This window comes from Sinohyriopsis cumingii, chromosome 6, assembly GCF_028554795.1.
Source record: "Sinohyriopsis cumingii isolate HCF-2022 chromosome 6, ASM2855479v2, whole genome shotgun sequence".
NCBI classification, from domain to species: domain Eukaryota; kingdom Metazoa; phylum Mollusca; class Bivalvia; order Unionida; family Unionidae; genus Sinohyriopsis; species Sinohyriopsis cumingii.
Window position 1 is genome coordinate 152294874 of NC_142966.1, and position 23225 is coordinate 152318098.

The 23225-nt window shown below is 34.4% G+C and overlaps 1 protein-coding gene across 4 annotated transcripts in view; it reads left to right on the forward strand.

Moving 5' to 3' along the window:
* Positions 1-390: 390 nt before the first annotated feature.
* Positions 391-23225, forward strand: part of LOC149798280 (uncharacterized) — a 29190-nt gene continuing 6355 nt past the window's right edge. For 2 of the 4 annotated variants that reach the window (XM_089960565.1, XM_089960567.1), the window contains exons 1-4: positions 391-798; positions 6829-6998; positions 7210-7285; positions 22249-22448. In XM_089960565.1, the coding sequence (XP_089816691.1) occupies positions 6938-6998; positions 7210-7285; positions 22249-22448 (337 nt within the window). In that variant the 5' untranslated portion in view covers positions 391-798; positions 6829-6937. Of the gene's footprint in view, positions 799-6067; positions 6418-6828; positions 6999-7209; positions 7286-22248; positions 22449-23225 lie in introns of those variants that run through there. The other 2 variants (XM_089960566.1, XM_089960568.1) reach the window with 2 other exon arrangements.

Genomic DNA, 23225 nt, shown 5'->3' on the forward strand with positions numbered 1-23225 from the left:
TAATTGTATAGGGAACATTTTGAGACGTAAACCGTTATAGAGAGATTTAGGACTTCTTGTTCTTGGAGCTGTCCTCAATAGATTTTGGATTTATCCATATACAGTAATTTATTTTTATGAATTAGGTTTGGATTTTTATGTATTAGTATTAGTTTTTAGTTACAGACAAAAAAAATCTTCAATATTTTCTTATTTCATTTTGTCGTTCCTAAAGCGGGACTGTATTGTCATGCAAACTGGCTTAATTTGACCGCTTTTGCGACTCGTTGATAAACGATGTTTGACACTTAAGACAATTAAAAGGAAATGAGAAATTAAAATCACTCGACAACAATGATATAATGGTTTTTTTGAGGTCATGTGACCACTCTTTCATCGAAAACTTATTTTGTCACACATACCGTCGTTATTAACATATAGCATTGACCCATAGGCAGGCTGATACGGACTTATTCTGTTTGTTCTACCATTGATTCCAGGCGAATAGCGTAACCATAATCTACAGGGGTATTTAGCTACGGAAAATCAGGGTGTACAGTGAACGGTGATTTACAACGAACTCACAATGTGTGATGTTACCGTAATGTCACAACAGTGGCAGGCAACTAATAGTCGTTCCCGCGGTTTACATACGATACAGTTTGTTTTACAGATTTATCAACCCTTTATTCCTAATTCGACAAAGGACCTTTGATTATTTAAAGACCGCAATCCAATTCCTATTATTTTTAAATGGACTATATAGATCGATGCCCACAGTGTCTTGGTGCTTTGACGGCGAGATCACAGAATTTGAACGTAAGTTATACACTGCCTATGTTTGGATGAGATTTATTTATGATAACTGCGTTTGTTGTTATTGTTGTTGTTGTGCTGCTGTTCATGTTGTTGTTTTGAGTTTAACGTCTACGGTATGTTATCATTTCATAGTGCGATGGATCTCTGAAAATGAAGATATGATATTTAAGCCCGCAGTCGCTATGACGTGAAAAATATTGCATAATTAAAATTTGCAGGAATAAATAACCAATTAATTACATGTCATTTTAAATATTTTAGATTAATTGCTAATAAGACAATTTCACAAATGTCAAGTATATCATGCATTCCAATTTTACAAATATCGGTTATTTTCATGTATCTGAAAATGGCACCTTATAACAACCACTCCTCCGGAACGACCTTATTATCCGCATAGCGATTTTGTACACCTATTACATCATCAGATCGTTTTAACCACGTGACTTTAACATGTTTAAATGAGTTGATTTTTCGTTGTGTTTCTGGTAGCTAGCTCACCGGGCAGTAGATCTTACTTGTGCTGCTATCTAAACCAGGGCCTATATTACTTGCAGTTGACGAGACTTATATGCGAGTACTACGGCGCCTTTCATTGAAAGTTGCAGTAAAATTAACTTTACCTATATTCAACTCTATCCAGTGGTTTGTGATCTATTATGTGCCTGGTAGGCAGCTAAATTGAATTTAATTTTCCCAGCGTCTTTCTGTGACAAGGAACACAATTCCATCGTGTGCTGTTGTTGTTAGTTATGTCATTTGTTAGCAATCCGTATCCAGTTAGTGGTCAGAGGTCGATTTATTAAATATCTCTTGTGTACATATTTTATAAGCTCATAGCTTGCATGATCTGAAATCAAAAATTAATACCAAGAAACGTTAAACTTAACTGAAATGAAGTTGTTATAAGTTTATTTAAATTTGTTTCTGTTTCCATGGCAGATATTGAACAACTTGGTTGTTTTGTTGTTCTGAATATGACAACTTCATATTTGCCTAAAATAAATGTATATGCTGTAAAGAATTGTATAAACCCATGATGGGAAAGAACGGAGAAAGCCATATCGAGGCCTTACAGACCAGTATCAGTGTAAACGAAGTAAGAGAAATCATTAAAAGTCTAAAGGAATCAAAAGCATCGGGTCATGATCAAATTTGCAATGAACATTTGATCTATGGCAGTGATTACCTCATCGAGTGTATGACAATTTTATTTACTCAGATGATTGATCAATCTTACATACCTGTAGATTGCAAAAAAGAGCTAGTAATACCATTGTACAAAGGTAACAGAAAATCAAAGAACTCCCTCGAAAGTTACAGGCCTATTACTTTACTGCCTGTTATCTACAAAACTATTGAGAAAATTATTCATGAACGTTTGGTAACTTGGCTCAAAGATACTAATTCTAATATGCCCATTTCACAACAGCATGGTTACCAAAAAGGTTTAGGCTGCACAACAGCGATTTTTTTTGTTGTTTTTTTTGCTGTTACAATCAGTACAATTAATGTAAACACGAGTTCACGGGTTTTTGCTGCCATTCTTGATACAAAAAAAGGCATTTGATACCATGTGGCACAAAGGATTACTTTTTAAACTATTCATGTTGGGAATTACGGGTAAATCCCTTTTGATATTTTTTAACATGTTAGAAAATAGTGGATTTGGAGCAAAGACTGGATTCTTAGCTGTGGGAAATCCAACCCTAGCTGATGACATTTCACTTTTGGCTATATAATCTAGCAATCTACAAAAGCTGTTAGATATAGCATACGCCTATAGTAACAAGTGGCGATTCGAGCTTAGTGTCACAAAGTCATACATTATCATTTTCAGTCACAATACAAGAATTATGTCAGTATGAAATGGTATCTTGGGCCGTCATATTTGCCGGTTACTGACCCGGCAACACACCTGGGACACCGAATTAACTCAAAGCTGACGTCACATGACGCAATACTCGATGCATGCAAGGAAGGAAAAAACAAAATATTTTCACGGTCTGTTTGGTATTGGCATTAAACCGAATGGTTTAAATCCTTTGGTTGCTGCAAATGTAATCAAAAAGGTAATTTTTCCTTCAATGTTTAATGGAAGTGAATTATGGTGTAACATTTCAAAAAGTGATCTCTCTTCATTGGATAAAACTCGGAGGTATTTTGCCAAACATTTACAAGGCTTCCCAACACATACAAGATCAGACATCGCCCTGGGAATGCTAGGATGGACATCAGCGCAGTCCGAAATTGATAGAAGAAAATTTATGTTTTTACACAGAATGTGTTTGATGCCTAATAACGTACATACTAAACGTGTGATTAACGTTGCGTTATTTCACTTCATTTTGAGCGGATGCATGTCAATTTCAAATTTATATTATACTGTAATTACCTGCATTTTGGGAGTGAGGTATGCATGTATACGGTAAACACTATTCATTCATCGGTCTAGATTTGAAAAAAAAAATATAAATCAGTGCATTAGCAGTGAATTGCTCAAATGAGTTGACATTACTATTTTCTAGGATCCTTTGTTTGTTTACTTGTCGATTAATAATTAGCTGGTATAGTCTACATGTTTTTGTGATAGCGAAAATAGGGAGTATCTAGCCGGCGGCTAGCTACGATGTCGTAGCCTCAACTTGATTTGTTGTGGTTGAGGCTACGAACTGATCCCATATCATGTAATGGAGCAAAAAAAATCATCACTAAAGTCAGAAAAACAAACAGTGTAGAAATCAACTACATAAGTATAATCATGTTGTGAAAGAAGTTTGGCTTATTTTGAATTTATTAAGCCCTTGCACGATAAAATAAATTGGCATGGTTACTCTAACCTTATCCTGTCCGCCATGACAGATAACGCGAGACTCTCGCCGTGACCCCTTTTCTACGTAAGGCTTGCCAGAACATATTTTGGATATTCTACGCTATATTATTATCAATCAAGTGCGAATAATCGCTTCTTGGTTGAATTTCAAAGTTGCCGATAAACCGTATTTACTTTTAATGCGCAGAATTTCTGACCCAAACGGCGCCAAATTTTTACTACGATTTGTTTACATTTCCAAATAAGGCGTCAATGTCCTTATATGGCACACAAACAAACAAGGCTGAGAACGGAAGTAATCATTATTTGAAATAACATGGCGGACGATCTAAACGAAAATATCGGCTGAAAAAAGTAAACGAGATTTTACAACTATTTCTACAATGATTTTCGATACTTCCGGTATTAAATAAGAGGACTACTCTATTTATTGGATTACATGCAAGGAATATGTTTAAAGTGTTATTATTAGGCTAAAAGAGTGCCGGGTGTGATTCACACCCGGCTTGCTCCATGAACACGTATATGCTCATATTAGTATCCTGTCCACGAGATACGAGTAAGGGTACTAATATTAGTACTAGCCGGCGGCTGGCATCCTTGATAATTCGATTAATGACTATTTCTAGTTAACCGCTTAAGACTGTACAGTACATACTCAATGTGTTTATTGTCCCTGATGTTTCATTTGTATACGTCATCGCATTTAAGTTTGTTTTTCCTCTTCTTTATTTCTTTGGTACATATACATGTTGACTACCCTGTCATGCGGTCTACCTCGGTAATATTGTAAGAGTGCATAACACGGTTTCCGAAACATTGCTATGAGCGACAGACTAACACGGTATGTGCCGCGAAATACAAAACTGATTTTTTTCTCTCTCTTCTTTTTTTTTTCTTAGGGCAATTCAATCGCAATGTAGCAATGTGTAAAATATCCAGCTGGTAATTTCGATAAATAATCATTGTGAAAATTAGCTAAATATACACATGCAATACTAGCGCATGCTGGTTTGAATATTCCAACAAGAATTGTGGGTTTTGCTAGAATTGTGGGCTTTGTTGGTTGTGGGTTTTGTCAGGAGTATATAAGTCTTTGTGGGTTGCTTGAGAGAGTTCAGTCAGCTAGCAGCCATCAAACTAGGTACATCACAGTTATTGTGAGTTTTATTTTCTTTTTAATTTTGTTTTGTTTAGTTTATTAGAGAACTATGTAACTTTAGGCAATATTTTGGACAGTAAATATTTTTATAAAGTTTATTTTAGTACAAATCGATTTTTATTTAAGTTATTTTATTCTTGTTTTAATTCCTTTCTCTCTTCCAAATTATATGCATTCTAGTCATTTCTAATTTATTTTTACCAGCAAACTAGATATTGTTATATCATTTGTTATTTGAAATTCAGTTATATGGTCAAGTGAGTGTTGTCCTCACAGACCAATACTTTTCTTCATTTCTTTATTTATTTTCTTTATTTAATTAGTTTTATGAAGCTAAAGACATACAGAGAAGTTTCTCTATATTATAAATATATAATTCCTTTTTCTTAAATTATGGGTCCAACAAAGTTCTTAGGAAATAAAATGTCTAAGTCATTGTGAGTGTTTTCCTCACCGACTTGACATTCTAATTCAATTCAACAATACTTGATTATTCTAGCAATCTAAAAATGTAAGTTATGTTTCTCTTTTATAATGTATTAGTTGTCTAAGTCATTGTGAGTGTTTTCCTCACCGACTTGACAGCCAATTTACTTCCATCTATACCAATTCACTTCAAATAAGTATTACGCAATAGTTGAAGTGTAAAGTCAAGCAAGTGTTTTCCTTGCAGATTTTTACATTTCACAATTACAATCAAGTCATAGTTTCTCTTCTGTAGTTAACTTTATTGCAACTAAATCCACATATGGTAACTCTAATATAATTTTCACTCATCAGAAGAAATAATATAATGAGCTAATAGTATAGTGCTAATGTGTATCCTGACCTTGCATGAAATTATCATATACCATACTGTACCTTAAAACAATGATAATATTTTGGCTTAGGAAAAAAGCAACAAGACGGTCAAGATTATAAACTGACTTTATTCGCTGTTTCTTAATAAATGAATCATCCTGTGTTATGGTTGAAAAGAAATCAAGAGTTCGAGTTTACTCCACCCACCCACCCTTAGTCAGCTGATAAAAAGCATACTCATCCCTGGTGCGATTACAATATATATATATATATATATATATATATATATATATATATATATATATATATATATATATATATATATATTTGAAAGAAATTGTAGGGTCAAAAATTGCTGGTCTTGACAATAGTCTCTGGAGAGGTCGTATGTCTAATCAAGCAGATTTTAACAGATTCTCTTCGATACACGAATCCTTACGGCCTGCCTCAGTGTGGCAGTCGGCTAAAACCAGACAACACACTAAGGTATTTACATATGTAGCTAAACTATGGGCTGCTGTTCCTCAAACACAGCTCGATGTGTGTATTAGAGGTGGGAATATTTATACAGACTTGATACTTCATTGTTGTGTTGCTTGTCCTGATATGTCGAATTTCAGAAACTCTTTCTGGGATTTCCTTACTGATAAATTTCCACTGAGCCTGCACATTACGTTATTTAATGCAGAAGATGAGCTGCAACTACACTATCTTCTAGGTAAAAGGTTACCAGCAGGTTAATCGACAAAAAAAAACTCCAAGCTATTCGCCCTGTATGCAGCATACTTTGTCATGCAGTGTGCAGCTATCTTCTGCAAATAAGGTACTAAAACTTGCAACTTATGCAATTGAAAAACACTTTGTTGATTGATATAGTGTAAGAATTTGTATTCTAAAATTCAATTTTTTTTGTACTTATTTATTGATTGTATTCAGATGATTTATTGTTATATTATGCAATCTTCTATGGAAGGAAATAAAGATGATGATGATGGCAGATATTGAACAACTTGGTTGTTTTGTTGTTCTGAATGACAACTTCATATTTGCCTAAAATGAATGTATATGCTGTAAAGAATTTTATAAACTCATGATGGTAAATTTACATTCATCAAGAAAGTCACTTTCAAATATATAAACTTAAAATGGCCAAATTTTTAAATGCATGAACATTTTTCGGATTTTTGGGCTAAAAATGCACAATATTCACATATTCCTTTCACTATTTCTCTAGGAGAAGCGCCAGAGTTCTGCTCACACACTTTGAAGAGAACTCTTCCTCTGGCACCCTTCCCACACAAATCGTCTGCTTGTATGTCTGCCCACCTCTTTCTTTCTCCAGAATGTCAAACACAAGCGACACGTGTGATAATATGGGCTTCAAGAAAACAGTCAGTTGTGGTGGTAAGTCATATCACATCACTGAATAAATTGCAACATGTCTAAAAACTACTACAATGACTACTACTACTACTGATAATAATAATAATAATAATAATAATAATGGTGATGACGACGACTACGATGATGATGATGTAATGAAGATAAAAAATGTAATAGTCTGCTTAGAAATACTTTCCACAGTTCAAATCAAATGTTCTCATTTATTTTCCAGTATTCATCGGTCTAGGAGCAACACTGTTACTCTCTTGCCTTATTTTAATTGAAGTCACGTGCACTCTATGTCACAGGTAAGTTTTATGATCATTATATCATGTTACATATTGCCTGTGCTGTAAGTAACTGGCATCGTGATCATTATGTCATGTTACCTATTGCCTGTGCTGTAAGTAACTGGCATCGTGATCATTATGTCATGTTAAATATTATCCATGTTACAAGTAACTGGCATCGTGATCATTATGTCATGTTAAATATTACCCATGTTATCATTATGTCATGTTAAATATTATCCATGTTACAAGTAACTGACAGCGTGATCATTATGTCATGTTAAATATTATCCATGTTATCATTATGTCATGTTAAATATTACCCATGTTACAAGTAACTGACAGCATGAATAGTTACATTTAAACCAAGAGCCTGGCCAAGAAAAGCTGTACACTGTGCTTAATTTAGGTCAACACAGATTTGATGCATGGGGTGAATCGGTGTATTAGCACACACATACACTATGTACTAAATAGGAATAATAGCACACATATAAACTATGTACTCAATGGGGACATCAGCACACACATATAAACTATGTACTAAATAGGAATAATAGCACACACACATAAACTATAAACTAAATAGGAATAATAGCACACATAAACTATGTACTAAATAGGGATACTAAATTCACAAAACCTTGAAAGTCTGTAAGTCTGAATGACACAAGCTTCAGGAATGTCATAACATGAGTGCATTTACTAGATTCCAAAATGTCATTGACCTGCATTTACTTCAAGTATTAAATCTGATTTTGGGTTCTGAGGCGTGGGCTTGATTACGGTGCTCAAAAATTGAGCACTGTGCTCAAAGAAGATTGAGATTATGTGGCTTGAGCTCATAATGGTTTCCATGGCAGGGAGCTTCCAAGATCACATGGTTTCTTCAGTATGAAAGGCAAGTCCATTACCAGTATACCATTGATCAAATACTTTTACCCGTTTACAACCGTGTCAACTTCAAAGGCTCTGAAGTAATAGGTAGAGCTTACAACCTAAAAACAGTTTTAATGATCTATCATTTTCCCAAATGACTTTGAAAAATGCGGATATTACCCCTTGGTGGGTTATAATTTTTAGATACTTTGAAAAATGCGGATATTACCCCTTGGTGAGTCATAATTTTTAGATACTTTGAAAAATGCGGATATTACCCCTTGGTGGGTTATAATTTTTAGATACTTTGAAAAATGCGGATATTACCCCTTGGTGAGTCATAATTTTTAGATACTTTGAAAAATGCGGATATTACCCTTTGGTGTTTCTTAATTTTTAGATACTTTGAAAAATGCGGATATTACCCCTTGATGGGTGATAATTTTTAGATGACTGATGTTTCTTACACAAGAAATTTGTAACAGTTTTGCTTAAGATATCTTTATATTTTTTAATCTTTGGAATGTTCTTCACAACCTAAGCATTTATACTCACCAGATAAATATCTCGTTAATGGAGACGAAAGAAAAACTACCCGGAATAATAAGGTTAAGACAAAACTAAAGGAAAATAAACGTAAATAAATATATGTGTAGAAAGGGGACAACTAGCTCTGAAAAAGGCAAAATAAATTTGATGCAAGCGATCAGCATAATAACAGTATGCTGTCTTGGGTGACTTAGTTATCTATCATATTTCGAGGGAATCATGTTTTGTATGGCGCCATCTAAAGTGGTACACTATTATTCGCTTATTGCTTTACATCCCAGATAATTTAAACTACTAGAAACAACGATGAGAAGTATTTACATTAAAAGGAAAAGTGATGAAAAGTATCAATGTAGATGTGTATCTACCAGGAGCTAACGGCACTTCATTGAAATTGTGGTCATACGCTTTAAAGGTAAAGCTATAAAAATGTGATATCAAAGAATTCCAAAGAAAACAAAAGTGGGGAAAAAAACGAGGAAGATAAACCCATCGAACCATAAATCCTACGAAGATAACCCTTCCAAAGGCACGTCAGTACAATAGTGGCTATATTGCGAGGATTAAAGTTAAGGCTCTAAAAGCGCTAAAGCAAAGAACTGTTAGGAGAAAAAAGATAGAAAGATTAACCTTCCAACCAAACCTACACACGAATTACTACAAGGTGAAAGAAGGTAAAATTATTGAAAAAACTTAAGACTTTAGAAATATGAACCCAGGTAAATATGAAGTACATCAAGATAAAAGATCAAAGGGAAAGACGTAATAATGGAGAAATAATAATAACGAAAGTAAAATAATAATTATAACGATATTAAGAACACATTGATATTACTACAGGAGAGTGTTTGTTAGGTAGAACGATTCACTTAGTGACTTCATATTATCGACCACATCCATTAAAGGTGATTAATATTATCAAAAGAAAAAATTGCGGAAGACACGGTGTTAACTGCTGATCACTGTCTCAGCTCCCTTTCACATCATCCCCAGTGGCCTGAATGTTAAAATTATTTTCTTACACCCCGATAGCCAGTCATTTGCATATCTTGGACGTTGGAATCATAGAGGTATCCAAGGTCCACTAGACTGCATCTAAAACTGCTCATCCACTGCACAGACAACAAGGAAACTCCCGCACTACTTCTTTGTAACGCCACTCGCTTTGATGGCGCTCTATAGTTGCGTATTTTGAATAGGGTTAGATTTTTTAAGAAAAAGAATTTATGCTGCATATTTAAAAAATACATTGTATATCTTTGGTATTGTTAAAAGAACTTTTAATTCTCTTTAATTTGGTATAATGATTGATGGGTTTAATAAGAATTATAGATTATACAGTTTCGACTTACTTCAGATGTGCACTTATAAACAAAATGCTACCTCCGCTTGATCATTTTCACTTCCTGGACTTCAGAGGTAAATTGTAAAAATATGTGCCGATAACTTTTGGTAACTCTTTAATTGCACCTTCAGAAGGTGGCGTTGTGTAGTCAGGGGAAAGTCGTTTTTCCTATTTTAATTACTGAAAAAGATAGTGTACTTTAGACTAATTCAGGCTGATTTTTCTATCACAAGGGTGCAGTTATTTTGATCAGCTTTGTGCTTAGATCATGCACAATTTCCACAAGTACAAGATCCAAAGAAATTTCAGCCACAGTACATGAAAGTAACTTAGAGGTTAGCAAACATTAGCTCTATCATGCATGCTGCAAAGGCAAACAACTTAGCTTAAACCTGTCACTCTCTCAGAATTTCATAATATCTGTAGAGGGCCCACTCCATTTTTTTAATTAAAAAAAAACGACTTGGAGCTGAGTTATGAGTTACAGGGGCTCGTTGCAAAGAAAATCTAGGGATGGGGGTTCTAACCTGTAGTAATATAACACAAGGGAAGACACCGGTCAGCACCCCTCGGTAGTTCCAACACTGCTAGTTTATCCTAATTGCGTCTGCTAATTTCCAACTTAGGCCAGTCGTAATCAAGAATAGTTAAATTTTCAAAACAGCTCGACACACTTCGTTCAATTTGTGATATAATGGAGAAAATGCAATAAATGTTAGCCGATTTGAACGTTGGGACAACAACCCAACTCGAAGTACAATTTTGCATTCGGACAGTCTTGGATTTCACCGTTGACAGAAAGGTAAGAGCAGAACAAACTGAAAAGCTCAGAAAAGAATTCGTTGCCATTGGCCATGCAAGGACTCAATGACCCCTAGGAATTTACATTCGATACTTTAGAAGTTTAAATTTACTAAAACCCCTTTTTTATAAATCTATGCATATGTTTTTAATGATCCACTGGTTGCATGTTCATGCTTCTGTCTTTTTTTATCTCAATCTGGCTATCTGTCAGACGAACCTCGATCATCCGCCAACCTCAGTCACCCGCCATTTTGTTCGGACACGTTATAGATACACCAACGAATTCCAGTTTCATTTGTGGAGCAGCAGACGAAGACTTTGACCACGCAAATGCTTGCTCCTCGGTGTATATTGAGATCACTGATTGAGCCAATGTAGAACTATTGACAGAGGGAAGATATCAATACTGATTCATTAGCCCGATAGAGAGACATCTTGTCAAGCTTTCCTTTTTCTCCAGAAAGTATGGATCAGCTATGGTTTTACGAATTAACTGTAGACACTCGAGATTTCCCATTGGATACTTCCCTTTTTTTGCACTTACAGTTTCAAAGCTTATTGAGTGGGCGAAACAAACTACATTTTATGTCCTTGATGAAAACAATGCCTATTTCACGTTTTTAAACCAAGGACAGAATTTTGTTTAATTGCCCCATTTAGATTATGACCTTTAAAAAAGTCACATTGTGGCAATTACGATAACATCAAAATAATGCTGTTATCTGTTCATGTGACGTTAAAATTAAAATTTAGAAACGTTTTGAATTTTCTCGAGATATTCAAGGTCACCCAGATTTCATTGCATTGAAGTTTTGACGAATGTACGAAAGACATCAAGGTTAGGACCGTTAATTACCAAAGTGTTCGAATTAGGTTAGCACAAGGTCCGAAATACATAGTTCAGTTGATACGAGGAAATGATTCGCAGAATTTCTGCAAGGATTGGTCAACATGGCTTTAAAATAACAGTTGGATGGAGTTGGTCTAAAGACTCAGACTGAAGATTCCTCCGTTTCCGCCTCAGCAGAATAATTTCTGAACAGTCCATTTATTGTCCAAATATTGACTTTAAAAGTATTTGAAGTTTTATATGAAATGGTGTCTGAATTTCTCTAAACAGATATCTCGATAATTTTCAGCTTGGATACTATTACTAAATTATTCACATTTAGCAGTCGGTGTGCTTAGCTTCTGTCGCTATTTGAACTTTGAATACGCAAATAAAAAGTAACGGATAAATATCAGTCCTTGTTATACCATATTTTACTTTTGCGTTCGGATAAAAATGTAAGAATTGGAGTACTCAAACAGGAGCATTAAAACTTCGCTTCTTTACGGAAATTTTTCCACTAAATCTGAACTACAATTCCAAATATATTACTCAATTGTACGCGTAAAAGGTAAAAGAAAATCTTCTATTTCGCAGAAGCTGAAATGAAAATATTCAGAGAGAAATTGGAGATGGTTGTCGACCGAGAAAAGGGAAAACCTTTTTGCTTCATCCGCTTAGATTATTAGGCGTTATATTTTAATAATTTTTACTAGTCATTGGAAACTAATTATTTTATCAGCTCCTGTACCAGCAGTGCCGGATTAAGGCCTTCCAGGCAAATGAGCACTGAAAATATTATGGTACCCCATGTTCATCTCATACAAAGTGTGAAAAAAAACAATATTAAAAGCTAAATTGGTGGCAAAATACCAGTGTTGCCATCATTCCAAATCAAAATACTCGTGCATGCATATCGGTATAGTCATATATAATTTATTCAATTTTCTCGTCAACAATTAATTTTAATTTTTTCTGGTGCCTCTATTGGGTTGGTGCCCTAAGCACGTGCTTAGTGTGCTTAATGGGTAATCCGGCCCTGAATACTAGTCACTGTGTGGCTGTATATGAAATATCGTATGAAAAAATGAAGGCCAATTTTTGCCTAAACTAAATACTGGAAAAAAATTAACGTAACTTTTTAGGAGAATGAGTCAAGTGTGCGCATTAGTAGGTCTGAATAATAAAAAAAAATATAAAAAAACAAGTTTCATTTAGTCGCTAGCACCGCACAGGTACTTCTGGATGTAAAGGTAGAGATCTTACCGAGCCGGATTTTTTATAGTGGGTACCTACAATCGAGTTACTCTCAAAAACGATGGGCATATCATTGTCATAGTTTTAAAGTTACCTCTTGGATTGATCTTCCGGTGTCTGGACGTTTGATCATAGGCCTGCTGATCATAGGACGATTGATTTGAATCGTTGACCACAGGACCGTTTGATCGGACCGTTTAATCACATGACCATTGATCGCGGGGCCGTTTGATCATAGTATGCTTGATCATATTCCGTTGAGTAAAACATTTAAATTACAAACTAATGAAATTTTAATTGTTAGAAAATTTAAGAAAATACTTATGAATTAATTGTTAAACAAACTGAATACTTTTTTAATCATTTTAATGAAAACATGCTGGAGTTAAACCAATAATAATTTATTTTATTTAAAAAAATATACAGGACAGTTAAGTGAAATAATAAGGAACTGATAGAATCGGTGAATTTTTAATTTTATTGGATTGACAAGCCGACATGGTTGATATATTGAATGGCTTTGTATACTGAATGTGTGAACTTTTTATTTTAATTGACTGGCAATGTTGACCTACTGAAAAGCTTCGTATACTGAGTGAGTGAGTGAATTTTTAATTTCAACAGACCGACAAGGGGTTGGTTTTTTTTTCTTTCAACATGGTATAAAGTTTCTTATTTAAAATGAATAGGTACAAAGTGATCGTAGAATTTCTATTAGGCTTGGAAGTCACAAATTTGTAACTTTTGACATTTTAACAAGATGTAGAAACGCAAAAATTTGAGCCGAAAATGTGTTTTTCATTTATTAAATTTGGCATATTACTTAATTCTTGTTTTAATTATTTATTATTTTTTGTTTATCATTGATCGTCAGTAATCGAATAATCCACGAGAGCTATGATCAAATGTCCAATGATCAAATGGTCCCATGATCAAACTCAAATGTTCCTGTGATCAACGGGTTATGACCAATCATCCTATGATCAACAGGTATGGGGCCATCCATTTAGTACGTACGCAAAAATCTGGTAAAGTTTGACCCCTCCCCCCTCCCAGTACACATGCGTACTTTTTCACACACCCACTTGCGTATGTACGCTTGACGCCCTCCCCCCCCCCCCCCATTCTACATAACGGACTATATTTAATCCACGCAGAAACGATCAAGGATTAATAATATTAACGTGTTTAATTAAACAGATAGTCCACCGACGTTGTCTGCATCAAAGAAATTAGCTGCGTAACTTTAAAAAGTTTGTCTAGTGTCCGCTAAAATACAAACGCCGACTGAACCCAGTCGAATAGGTTACGTATTATAATTAGACTAATTATTATCGAAGGTTCCCCCACCCCACCCCACCCGTTTCCTATGCGTACATACATTATCAGTAGACCCCCTACCCCCTAACGCAAGCGTGTACATCTGGGTTAACCCCCTCCCCCTCCATGCGTACGTACTAAATGAATGGCACCTATATGATCAAACGTCCGTAAATCGATCTTTCATATGTTGTAAACGTGATCTGCTAATCACACTACATAAGCACTGGAAATTTACCCAATTTATTATCATTAGGATCTAAGGCAGGTGTGCACAGCCCGTGGCCCACTGGCCAGATCGTGAACAGTTATTATATTAAAGAAATTAGTGCTTGCGGCCCTCGAGCGGTCTTAGAAAATGCAATCTGGCCCTTGGCCGAAGAAGGTTGTGCAACCCTGGTCTAAGGGAACTAAATTAATTGTCTTACATGTTCGCTACTGGTGGCATGAGAAGAGACACGCGTCTTTTTTGAAACAAGTTTGACTATAAAACTAATAATTTAGGTTGTGTTCATTTGGAAGATTCTGACGCATTAGTAAAATTAGGTACGAATGCACCTTTTCTACTCGGGCTGTCCACGTGTAATACATAAATTAATAGTAATATAAACAAACTGCAATTCCAGACCTATAAAAATGTACACTGCTGAAAAAAAATACTAAATTCGTCACACTTGAGAATTTCACAAAATACACAAAACTTCTAAACTAGACTCTGTCGTGTGTGTATCATGCAATTTCGAGTTAGTTGCCTTTTATTAGAGCTGTTTACACATTGCTGCAATATATGCAAATTTATGTGCACTATTAACATAATCTGCGGGACAGGTAATTATTCATGTATGAAACCAGAATGTGTGAAGAGAACCGATAGTCGTGTATGATAGTAGCTGCCAATAAGTGACTTAGATGCAAATTCAGAAAGTAAATAGAAGAGCCGTGCGAATGCCGAATGATCTGAAGCCTCAGTACTCCAAATTCTCGCAAATCGGAAAGCATCTGGAAGGTACATACTAACTTCCGTTGTTGACATGGTTTCAGTAGCCGCCGGGAGATGAAAATGTCACGGGTGAGTGCGCCCAAGAAGCTGTTTATACACGTGACTGAAAGCAAAACCGATGGATGCATTACCGTCAGTGTTCCTTGATTACCAGAGAGCCAAGATAGTCTACAAAGCTAGCACCTGTCATTGGCTAAAATTTATGACAAAATGTTATATAATACATTGTCTTCCAGATACATAACATACTTTTGTTTTGCTTACTCATCACAAATAATGACGCAAAGCTATACTGCAATAAATACACAAGTCTTCTAAAATGTTATAGAAATATTTTGCAGGTTGAAAATTTGTAATTTGTACACCATTCAAAACAATTTTCTAGTTTGAGTTAACGACAGTTCTTAAGTTTTTAATGCCGTAGGCAAGGGAAAACTCGTCGTAAGTGAGAAAGCCATTCGGATTAGATCGATTGTCTCTCTCTCTCTCTCTCTCTCTCTCTCTCTCTCTCTCTCTCAGATTTTGGCATTAAGCACAGATGGCGGAAATAATCTATTGTTGTAGTTGCCCTTATAGATACATATGTGCAACTTTATTGTTTGTCATACGTATTCGTTCGTACCGCGTCCTTATTCACGAGTACGTTCCGTTTCGGTGTATCAAACTTTGCGAAGCTGTATGCTGTGTTCAGCCCGTATGTACACGTGAATCACTGAGGAAATGAAACTGTAGGAAAGGTGTGTCCTACATTATTATTTGTAACTCGTCGCATTATGATCTTCACACTGATTCCTGAGGGAAAAAAAATCTCCCCGATAATAACCACAACAGTGTTGTTTTCTTCTTATAAAAAGAAAACAGTATTACCAGTTGTGCATTATTAATCATGTATTCTTATTAATAGTCGATGTAATCAAGGGCAAGGCTTTTAAAGGAATATAATAAAACAGTTCATCCATTCAATATATCCCCCTTCTTCTGTGTACTCTGTCGTACTTAAAATTAATTAAACAAATAAACAACCTCCGTGGACCAGCAGGGTTTTAATTGTCGCAGGATTAACGATGCTAGCCACGTTTCGTATATACCAATTGCTAATATTTATTGTGCCTTCATCTATTATCATTACTACAACATTAAGCAAATCATGGCATTTTAGAGAAAATAAACTGTCTGTCGCTAGAACCAGAAAAGAAATTGACATTTGTTGATGCAGAGTCTTTCCTTAGGTAATGTAGTCCACTGACCTGAATTACACAATACATGCAACATTAACGAATAATCAGCACGAGAGTGAAATACAATGGATATACATCAACATATAATGAACTACAGATGAACTTCGATTATCCGTCAGGGTACGGGACCGAGATCATGACGGATATGAGAATAGACGGACAAAAGAATATATACATTAAAAGTATTATACAATAGACAGGGTCATCAAAAAATCATAATAACTAAATATATACATGTACCTGTTTTTAATATTTTGACGTACAATGCCCTAACGGTTAACATAGACTGACGGTTAATCGGGTGTCGGATAATCGAAGTTCTACTGTATATCATTATTATTTAGTAGGGTTTACATTACAAAGATATTTGTAGTTTCCATTCTAGGTTTCTATGTTTAGAATCGTAGAAAAAAATTGACATTTACTTTTACTTTGTTGGGAAGATAAAAAGCTTGTGAAGGTTATATATATATATATATATATATATATATATATATATATATATATATATATATATATATATATATATATCAAGCTTTGTCATTTCTATGCTTAATTGTACTATTTGTTCCTGCTTTTGCAGTGCAGATAAAAACTGATCCTCCAACGCGTTTACAAAAAGAGGTATAGGTAAATACAGCGTTACACATGCAAAAGAAATTGGTATTCCGTTTCAGTATTGTACAAAACATCAATATTCTTTCGTGATATGGAGTGTGATCGTATCTACCCATATTGACGTTAACATTTAAATAACTGCATCAAAACTTGTAAAAATGAGGCAAGATATAATGGGTTTTCTCTCATATCTAAATATGGTTCTCTGTTAATGTTTAACTTAATTAAATTTTAGACTCACAATCTTTCAAATTCATTAGTTTTTGCGTTCCAGGTGTGTATGTCAGTATCAATAATTCTCTGCTTGAACAATTTAATAAATATCAGTTCATCTCCTACATTTTAATTGTATCGAGGCACTCCAAAAGCGATACGTAAAAAGTATACATTGGATTTCATGAGCTATAGTGTGACTTGTGATTCAGTTATAATACCTTATTTTCTTTATCTGGATCAGTGGGACATGCTGTCATTTACGTGAAAGATTAACAGAAGGAAAGAATAGTGAAATAAATAAAGAAAAGAAAAGAAATAGAAAACTGAAGTAATAACAACTAGAGATTTAGTCATTAATTATTTAAAGTTGGCAAGAGATGTGAGTTGCAAAGACCTGGATTAAGCGGGACAATATGGAGAGTTTACTAAATATATAGAAAACCGTAAAAAGAAAGAACAGTAAAAGATATAAATGAAAGAAAAAGAATATTACCAATCCCAGTTTAACGATTCTTTTTCTAACTAGGGTTTGAATTGTGAGATGCAATGACTTATATTAAGCTGGGCCTTTGTTATACAAAGAAACATTAATTTGATACAACTTTCAACTAAACCACCATAAAAACAGTGCCAATAAAATGAAATATGAGAGAAAATGACATGAATAAGGTGTAACGGTATCTGTTATTGCAATAGGCATGGCACCATCAACCGTTACTGTTTATAGAAATTATAGATAATGTTTAAGAGACGGTATACAAACTAAAAATCACTTTCTACCATTGGTAATTATTTCTTTGAGTTAGCGAGAAATGCATCTGTTTTACCCTGTGCTCTTGGAAGTGTGATAAACTTGTATTTGAAAACATCTAGACAGGTTTGTTTCTTTCCTTGCTGAACCTGTTATGTTACTGGTTTTGGCACTTGTGGGATTTTTATTTGCATTTTGGGTCTCAGTTGTAAACAAAATACATGTATGTGGCAGAATTCGCTAAGTTGATCGCAGAAGGTGTGGTCTTCTGACGGATTTGGATAGTAGCTATTCTGTTTGTAAATTGTGCACCTTAAACACAAATCACACAGGATTTAAAATTGCATAAATAAAAGTAGTCCATCTTGTTGACATATCTGCATAAAGGTTCTCATTAAATTAGTTGTATAGCTAATCATAAAATTTTAACATACTATGTTAAAATGTTTGAAATTTATACAGTAAATAAATCTTCCCTCTCTTGGTAGATATATTGTACACTCTGATAACAGTTTGTATATCTAAAAATAAATGCAAAGCCCCTGTAAAGATTTAAGCAGCTGATGTATGTTTCTTTTTTCTTCTACTTAATGCTAATATGATGTACCACCACCTGAAGTTGCTTTTCACTCTGCAAAATTGAATTCATCCTGCCATTTCTCACTTTGTTCTGTATCTGTTTAAATATCAACACTATTAAATTTTAAAGTATAGTTGTCATAAAAAAGAATTATGGTTTGTATGTGAAAAAATGAGTTTGAGTATAGTAGATTATTATCTCGTTAAATATTTGTGGAATTAACGGGTCAGCAATTTAGGTGTTTGTTTGTTTGTTTGCTTGTTTTTGTTGTTGGTTGTTTGTTGCTTTTTGTTGTTTGTTTTTTTTTTTTAAATTTAAAATCCGCTTCAGTTGGAATTAGATTTAATGATGGAGGTGGTAGTTTATTCAGATTTGCTTTAACTACCAAAAATTGTTTCTTGTCATATGCGTAGCCTCATATTATTGAAGATATCCAGAATCACAACAGTTTCCAGCAATGTAAACATTAAATTCGTTTTTTGTTGCTGTTATTCTTTGATGTAAACTGTCCTCAGATTCCATGAAATATTTATTAAAATACAAATCTATCAGATACGCTTAATGCGTTCTACTTACGTGTCATAAAATTAACGTCAAAATGGTCCTTTGTCCAACAGACTGAGTCTCTAATTCTGCACGTTGAGCTATACTTATTTCTTGATTTCTCTCAATGTAGACTTATCAGCTAGCGATTCGTTCAGTACAGTGCATATTATATTCTGTGCGTACCGTTTGATCTTTTTTTTTTTACCACAGTTGATTTACACTTGTGTAAGCAACTAGAGTGTCAGGATCCTAATAAAAATATCTTAAGCAATGTTCTCCGTCAGTCACATAAACGGAGTAAGCACTTCCAAAGAATGCATTGTGCCTGATAAATGGTCTTTCGGGTTTGTGTGGTATCTTTCCACAATTTTGAAGTTTTCTTTATTCCTATCAAAGGTATGAATAATTCAGATTGATTTCTAACATGTTCAAATTTCAATTACTGACGTCGAAGACTGGAAAGCTGGACAATTGCTTCATCTAACGAGGAATCTGTGCGGTTTAAATCGAATGTTATCCTCCATAAAATCTTATTCTGGTTTTGCTGAATAAGTGTAAAATGACCTTAGTACGTAATCCTTGAAGGTGTGCTGTAAATTTAAATGAATTAAAATTTTGTGTATTTTCCAACCTAAAAAATTCGAATAATTTATTCCTTGCTCTTTTGTTTAATAAGCTTGCTAGCAGCGCTACCTATCGGCATGGTATCGTGATCGTGTTGTAACGTGTAATCTGCACCTTTTCTGAAACAATGGGATATCACTCAATGCAAAGTGATGGTCTACGACACGTCTAAAACGATACTTTTTTCACATTTTAGAGAGTCTACAATGCACTTTATGCGTTTTAGAAGGATTTTCAGATTTTTTAAAATGTGAAGACCCTTTAAAACGCGAAATGAAGACATTATTCCTAGAGTTTGTAATTGCCCCAAAAACCAAACAAGAACAGACACCGCTTAGGAGCCGAACAACATACTTATTTAAAATGCAGAAAACATCATGCTATAATTTCTAAAATGAATAATGACATCATCTGAGACACCGTTAAACACAAAAGATCCAGGATATTAGATGGCGTCCAAACGATTTTTAAACCATTTTAAAACACTTTAAAATGCATTTAGACTCTCTAAAACGCGATGAAAAAAACACATTGAGTCAGAGAGTGCCCCAGAAGCGACACTTGACACCTACTGATATCTTTGTGGTGGTAAAATTAACAAATGAACAATCATATTATATTGGATGTTATTCTTCACACAAGTGTCTTTAGTCGCTTTTTTAAACCCCGTACAAACTTGTACGCAAATATACATTATCTTTTTATACCGATATTGTTCCTTTACTGTTAAGCTCACGCAAGATTTCTATCAAATCTTTGAAAGCAGGTTTATTCTGTAAACAATAGCTTTATGCCATTATTTGCCATATATTACCCACCCACCTCCCCCAAAAAGTAGTGCTCGTTAATTGTCTTCATATTCTGACTCGTCCAGTGTTTTTAATTCGTCAAATAATATTCTGGATTTTAACTGGTATATCCAATTTAGAATTTATATTTTAGTGTTGTCGTATTCCTTACACGAAAAGATGGTACACAAATATACACAAGTGATCTGGTGATTTATGATTTAATTTTTAAAACTATACCCCATGACTTGCTGATTTATTAATTTTTAACTCTGATTTTAATATTCTCCCAGCCTTATATTGAATGCAAAAACGCACAGATAGATTTGTTAGATCTACGGCTTTGCTAACACTTGTTTACTTTGAATGCTTTTGTTTTAAATCAATAGGGTTGTGGTTAATATAGCAGACTAGGTAGGGGACACGCTATTTAAAGATGTGATGTTGCAAATTATGGGGAATTTTTAAATACTTTTTGAGTTGTGGGTTCTTTTTCGAGCCATCTATAAAGATGTTACGTGTTTTAACATTCTTTATTTTATTTCTAAGCATTTCTGTTTTCCAAAATATTGGAGGAATTATCTGCATTAAGCTGAAAGCATTACACTGTATTCAGTTCTTTTTTTCTGTCTTCAGTGTTTATTTCCTATACTTGAAATACGGCATTGTATTGGCATGCATTTATCGGTTTATCTGACAGTTTCGATTGGGAAGAGGGTAAAGGTGAAGGTACACGTCGGTAATTGCAGTATGATAGCAAAGACAATTCAAAGGAAATGAGATATGCACATTTTTGTGCGGCCACAATCATTATTTAGCACGTGTGATGACTGTTTTGAAGAGCGGTTCTTGCAAGCGGCTTCGCCTATTATGCATACCGTATGTACTCGCATAAAACACGAATGGGAACAGCATGGATAATGATTTGCCTTGCCATAATAAGGTTAATAGGCCTTTACGGACCTATGCTATTTGTTCTACCACCTATCCAATTTCACTTTATATATATATATATATATATATATATATATATATATATATATATATATATATATATATATATATATATATATATATATATATATATATATATATATATAAAACCAACGTCCAATAGCCAATCGGATCCCGATAAGAAGCAACTTTCTTCAAGGACAGCTAAAGTCAGTCTGAGCATAGGTGAATTGTTTCACTTTTTATCGGGCAGTCTCGGACTTAATGAACAAAACATCTTGGAAGATTTCTACGGCGACAGAATGAAGTGATCGGTTTGTACATATTTCCTGTGATCTATCCAAACATTTTCCATTTTGCCACGATTCCGCAACAGTCATAATCTCGCAGATTAAATAAAGAAAAGGTCTTTGTAGATAGGTTGCCATCATCGTTTGATTTAAAGTGTACAATTACCAAGACTAAATAACATCATTAACCTTCGCTGCATCATTTTCGTTGTTTATCAGAAAGTTGCATTTCCGTTATAACTTGAAATCGTGGATATGGGTATGACGTTGAAAGAAATGGTGTATATGGCAGAAACATTACCCGCTGAGTATTCACAATAATTGGTACTCGACGAGTAAAAGTGAATTTACAATATTACAAAATACTAATTCTCTTTCCTAAATACTTGGCAGGTTTAAAAGTTTACCACGGTCAAAAGAGAAGTCGTACAAAACATCAAAGACTTCCAAGCGTTACAAGTTGTCCGTGAGAGAGCGTTACAAGCGGAAAGAGGCCTGGAGTGAAGAAGATAGTGTTACTAGCTCTGAGCCCATGATGACCATAGGTTCTGCATTTGGTACTCCTTATCATGGGCCGACCCCTACCTCACCTCGTAAGTATTCCACTATTTCTTCTTCAAATCTGCATTAACTTTGTTATAATACAATGGAAAGTGTTTAATCCAACCATTGATGTGATCCAAAAATTAAGACCGAGTAGAACAGTGAACCAGAATATTCTTAATGTCAAATTAGTAATACAGATGGCGCTGTAAAATTTCGTATTTTGCATGGGGTTAGATTTTTAAAGAAACAGAATTTCCCCGGTTTTCCTCACTGGTTATATTGGATATTTAGAAAAAGATGTTGCATATCTTATGTATTGTTAAAAGAACCGTTAAGTCCCTTATATTTTTTAATCCAGTGTAATATTGTTCACGCGGACTATATTTTGTACTTGACAGTAATATAGCTAACACGGACTATATTTTGTACTTCATAGTAATATAGCTAACACGGACTATATTTTGTACTTGATAGTAATATAGCTAACACGGACTATATTTTGTACTTCATAGTAATATAGCTAACACGGACAATATTTTGTAATCCATAGTAATATGGTTCACATGGACTATATTCTGTAGACGCAATGGGCAGGAATAAAAATTAATTGGTTTTCGAATCAAGCAAACTCCATTGCACAGTAGATCCTTTTTAATTTGCGGATTATGAGACAAACAATATTGCAGTGGAAGCTGCCAGCATTTCAAATACTATAAGGGATCAGTTAGGAGAGGATACAGTGTGTACTGAATTTAAGACCAGATTGTTACGTTAGCTTAGACTGATGCTGCACTCTTTTGTGATCCTCGACTAAAGACAGCAAT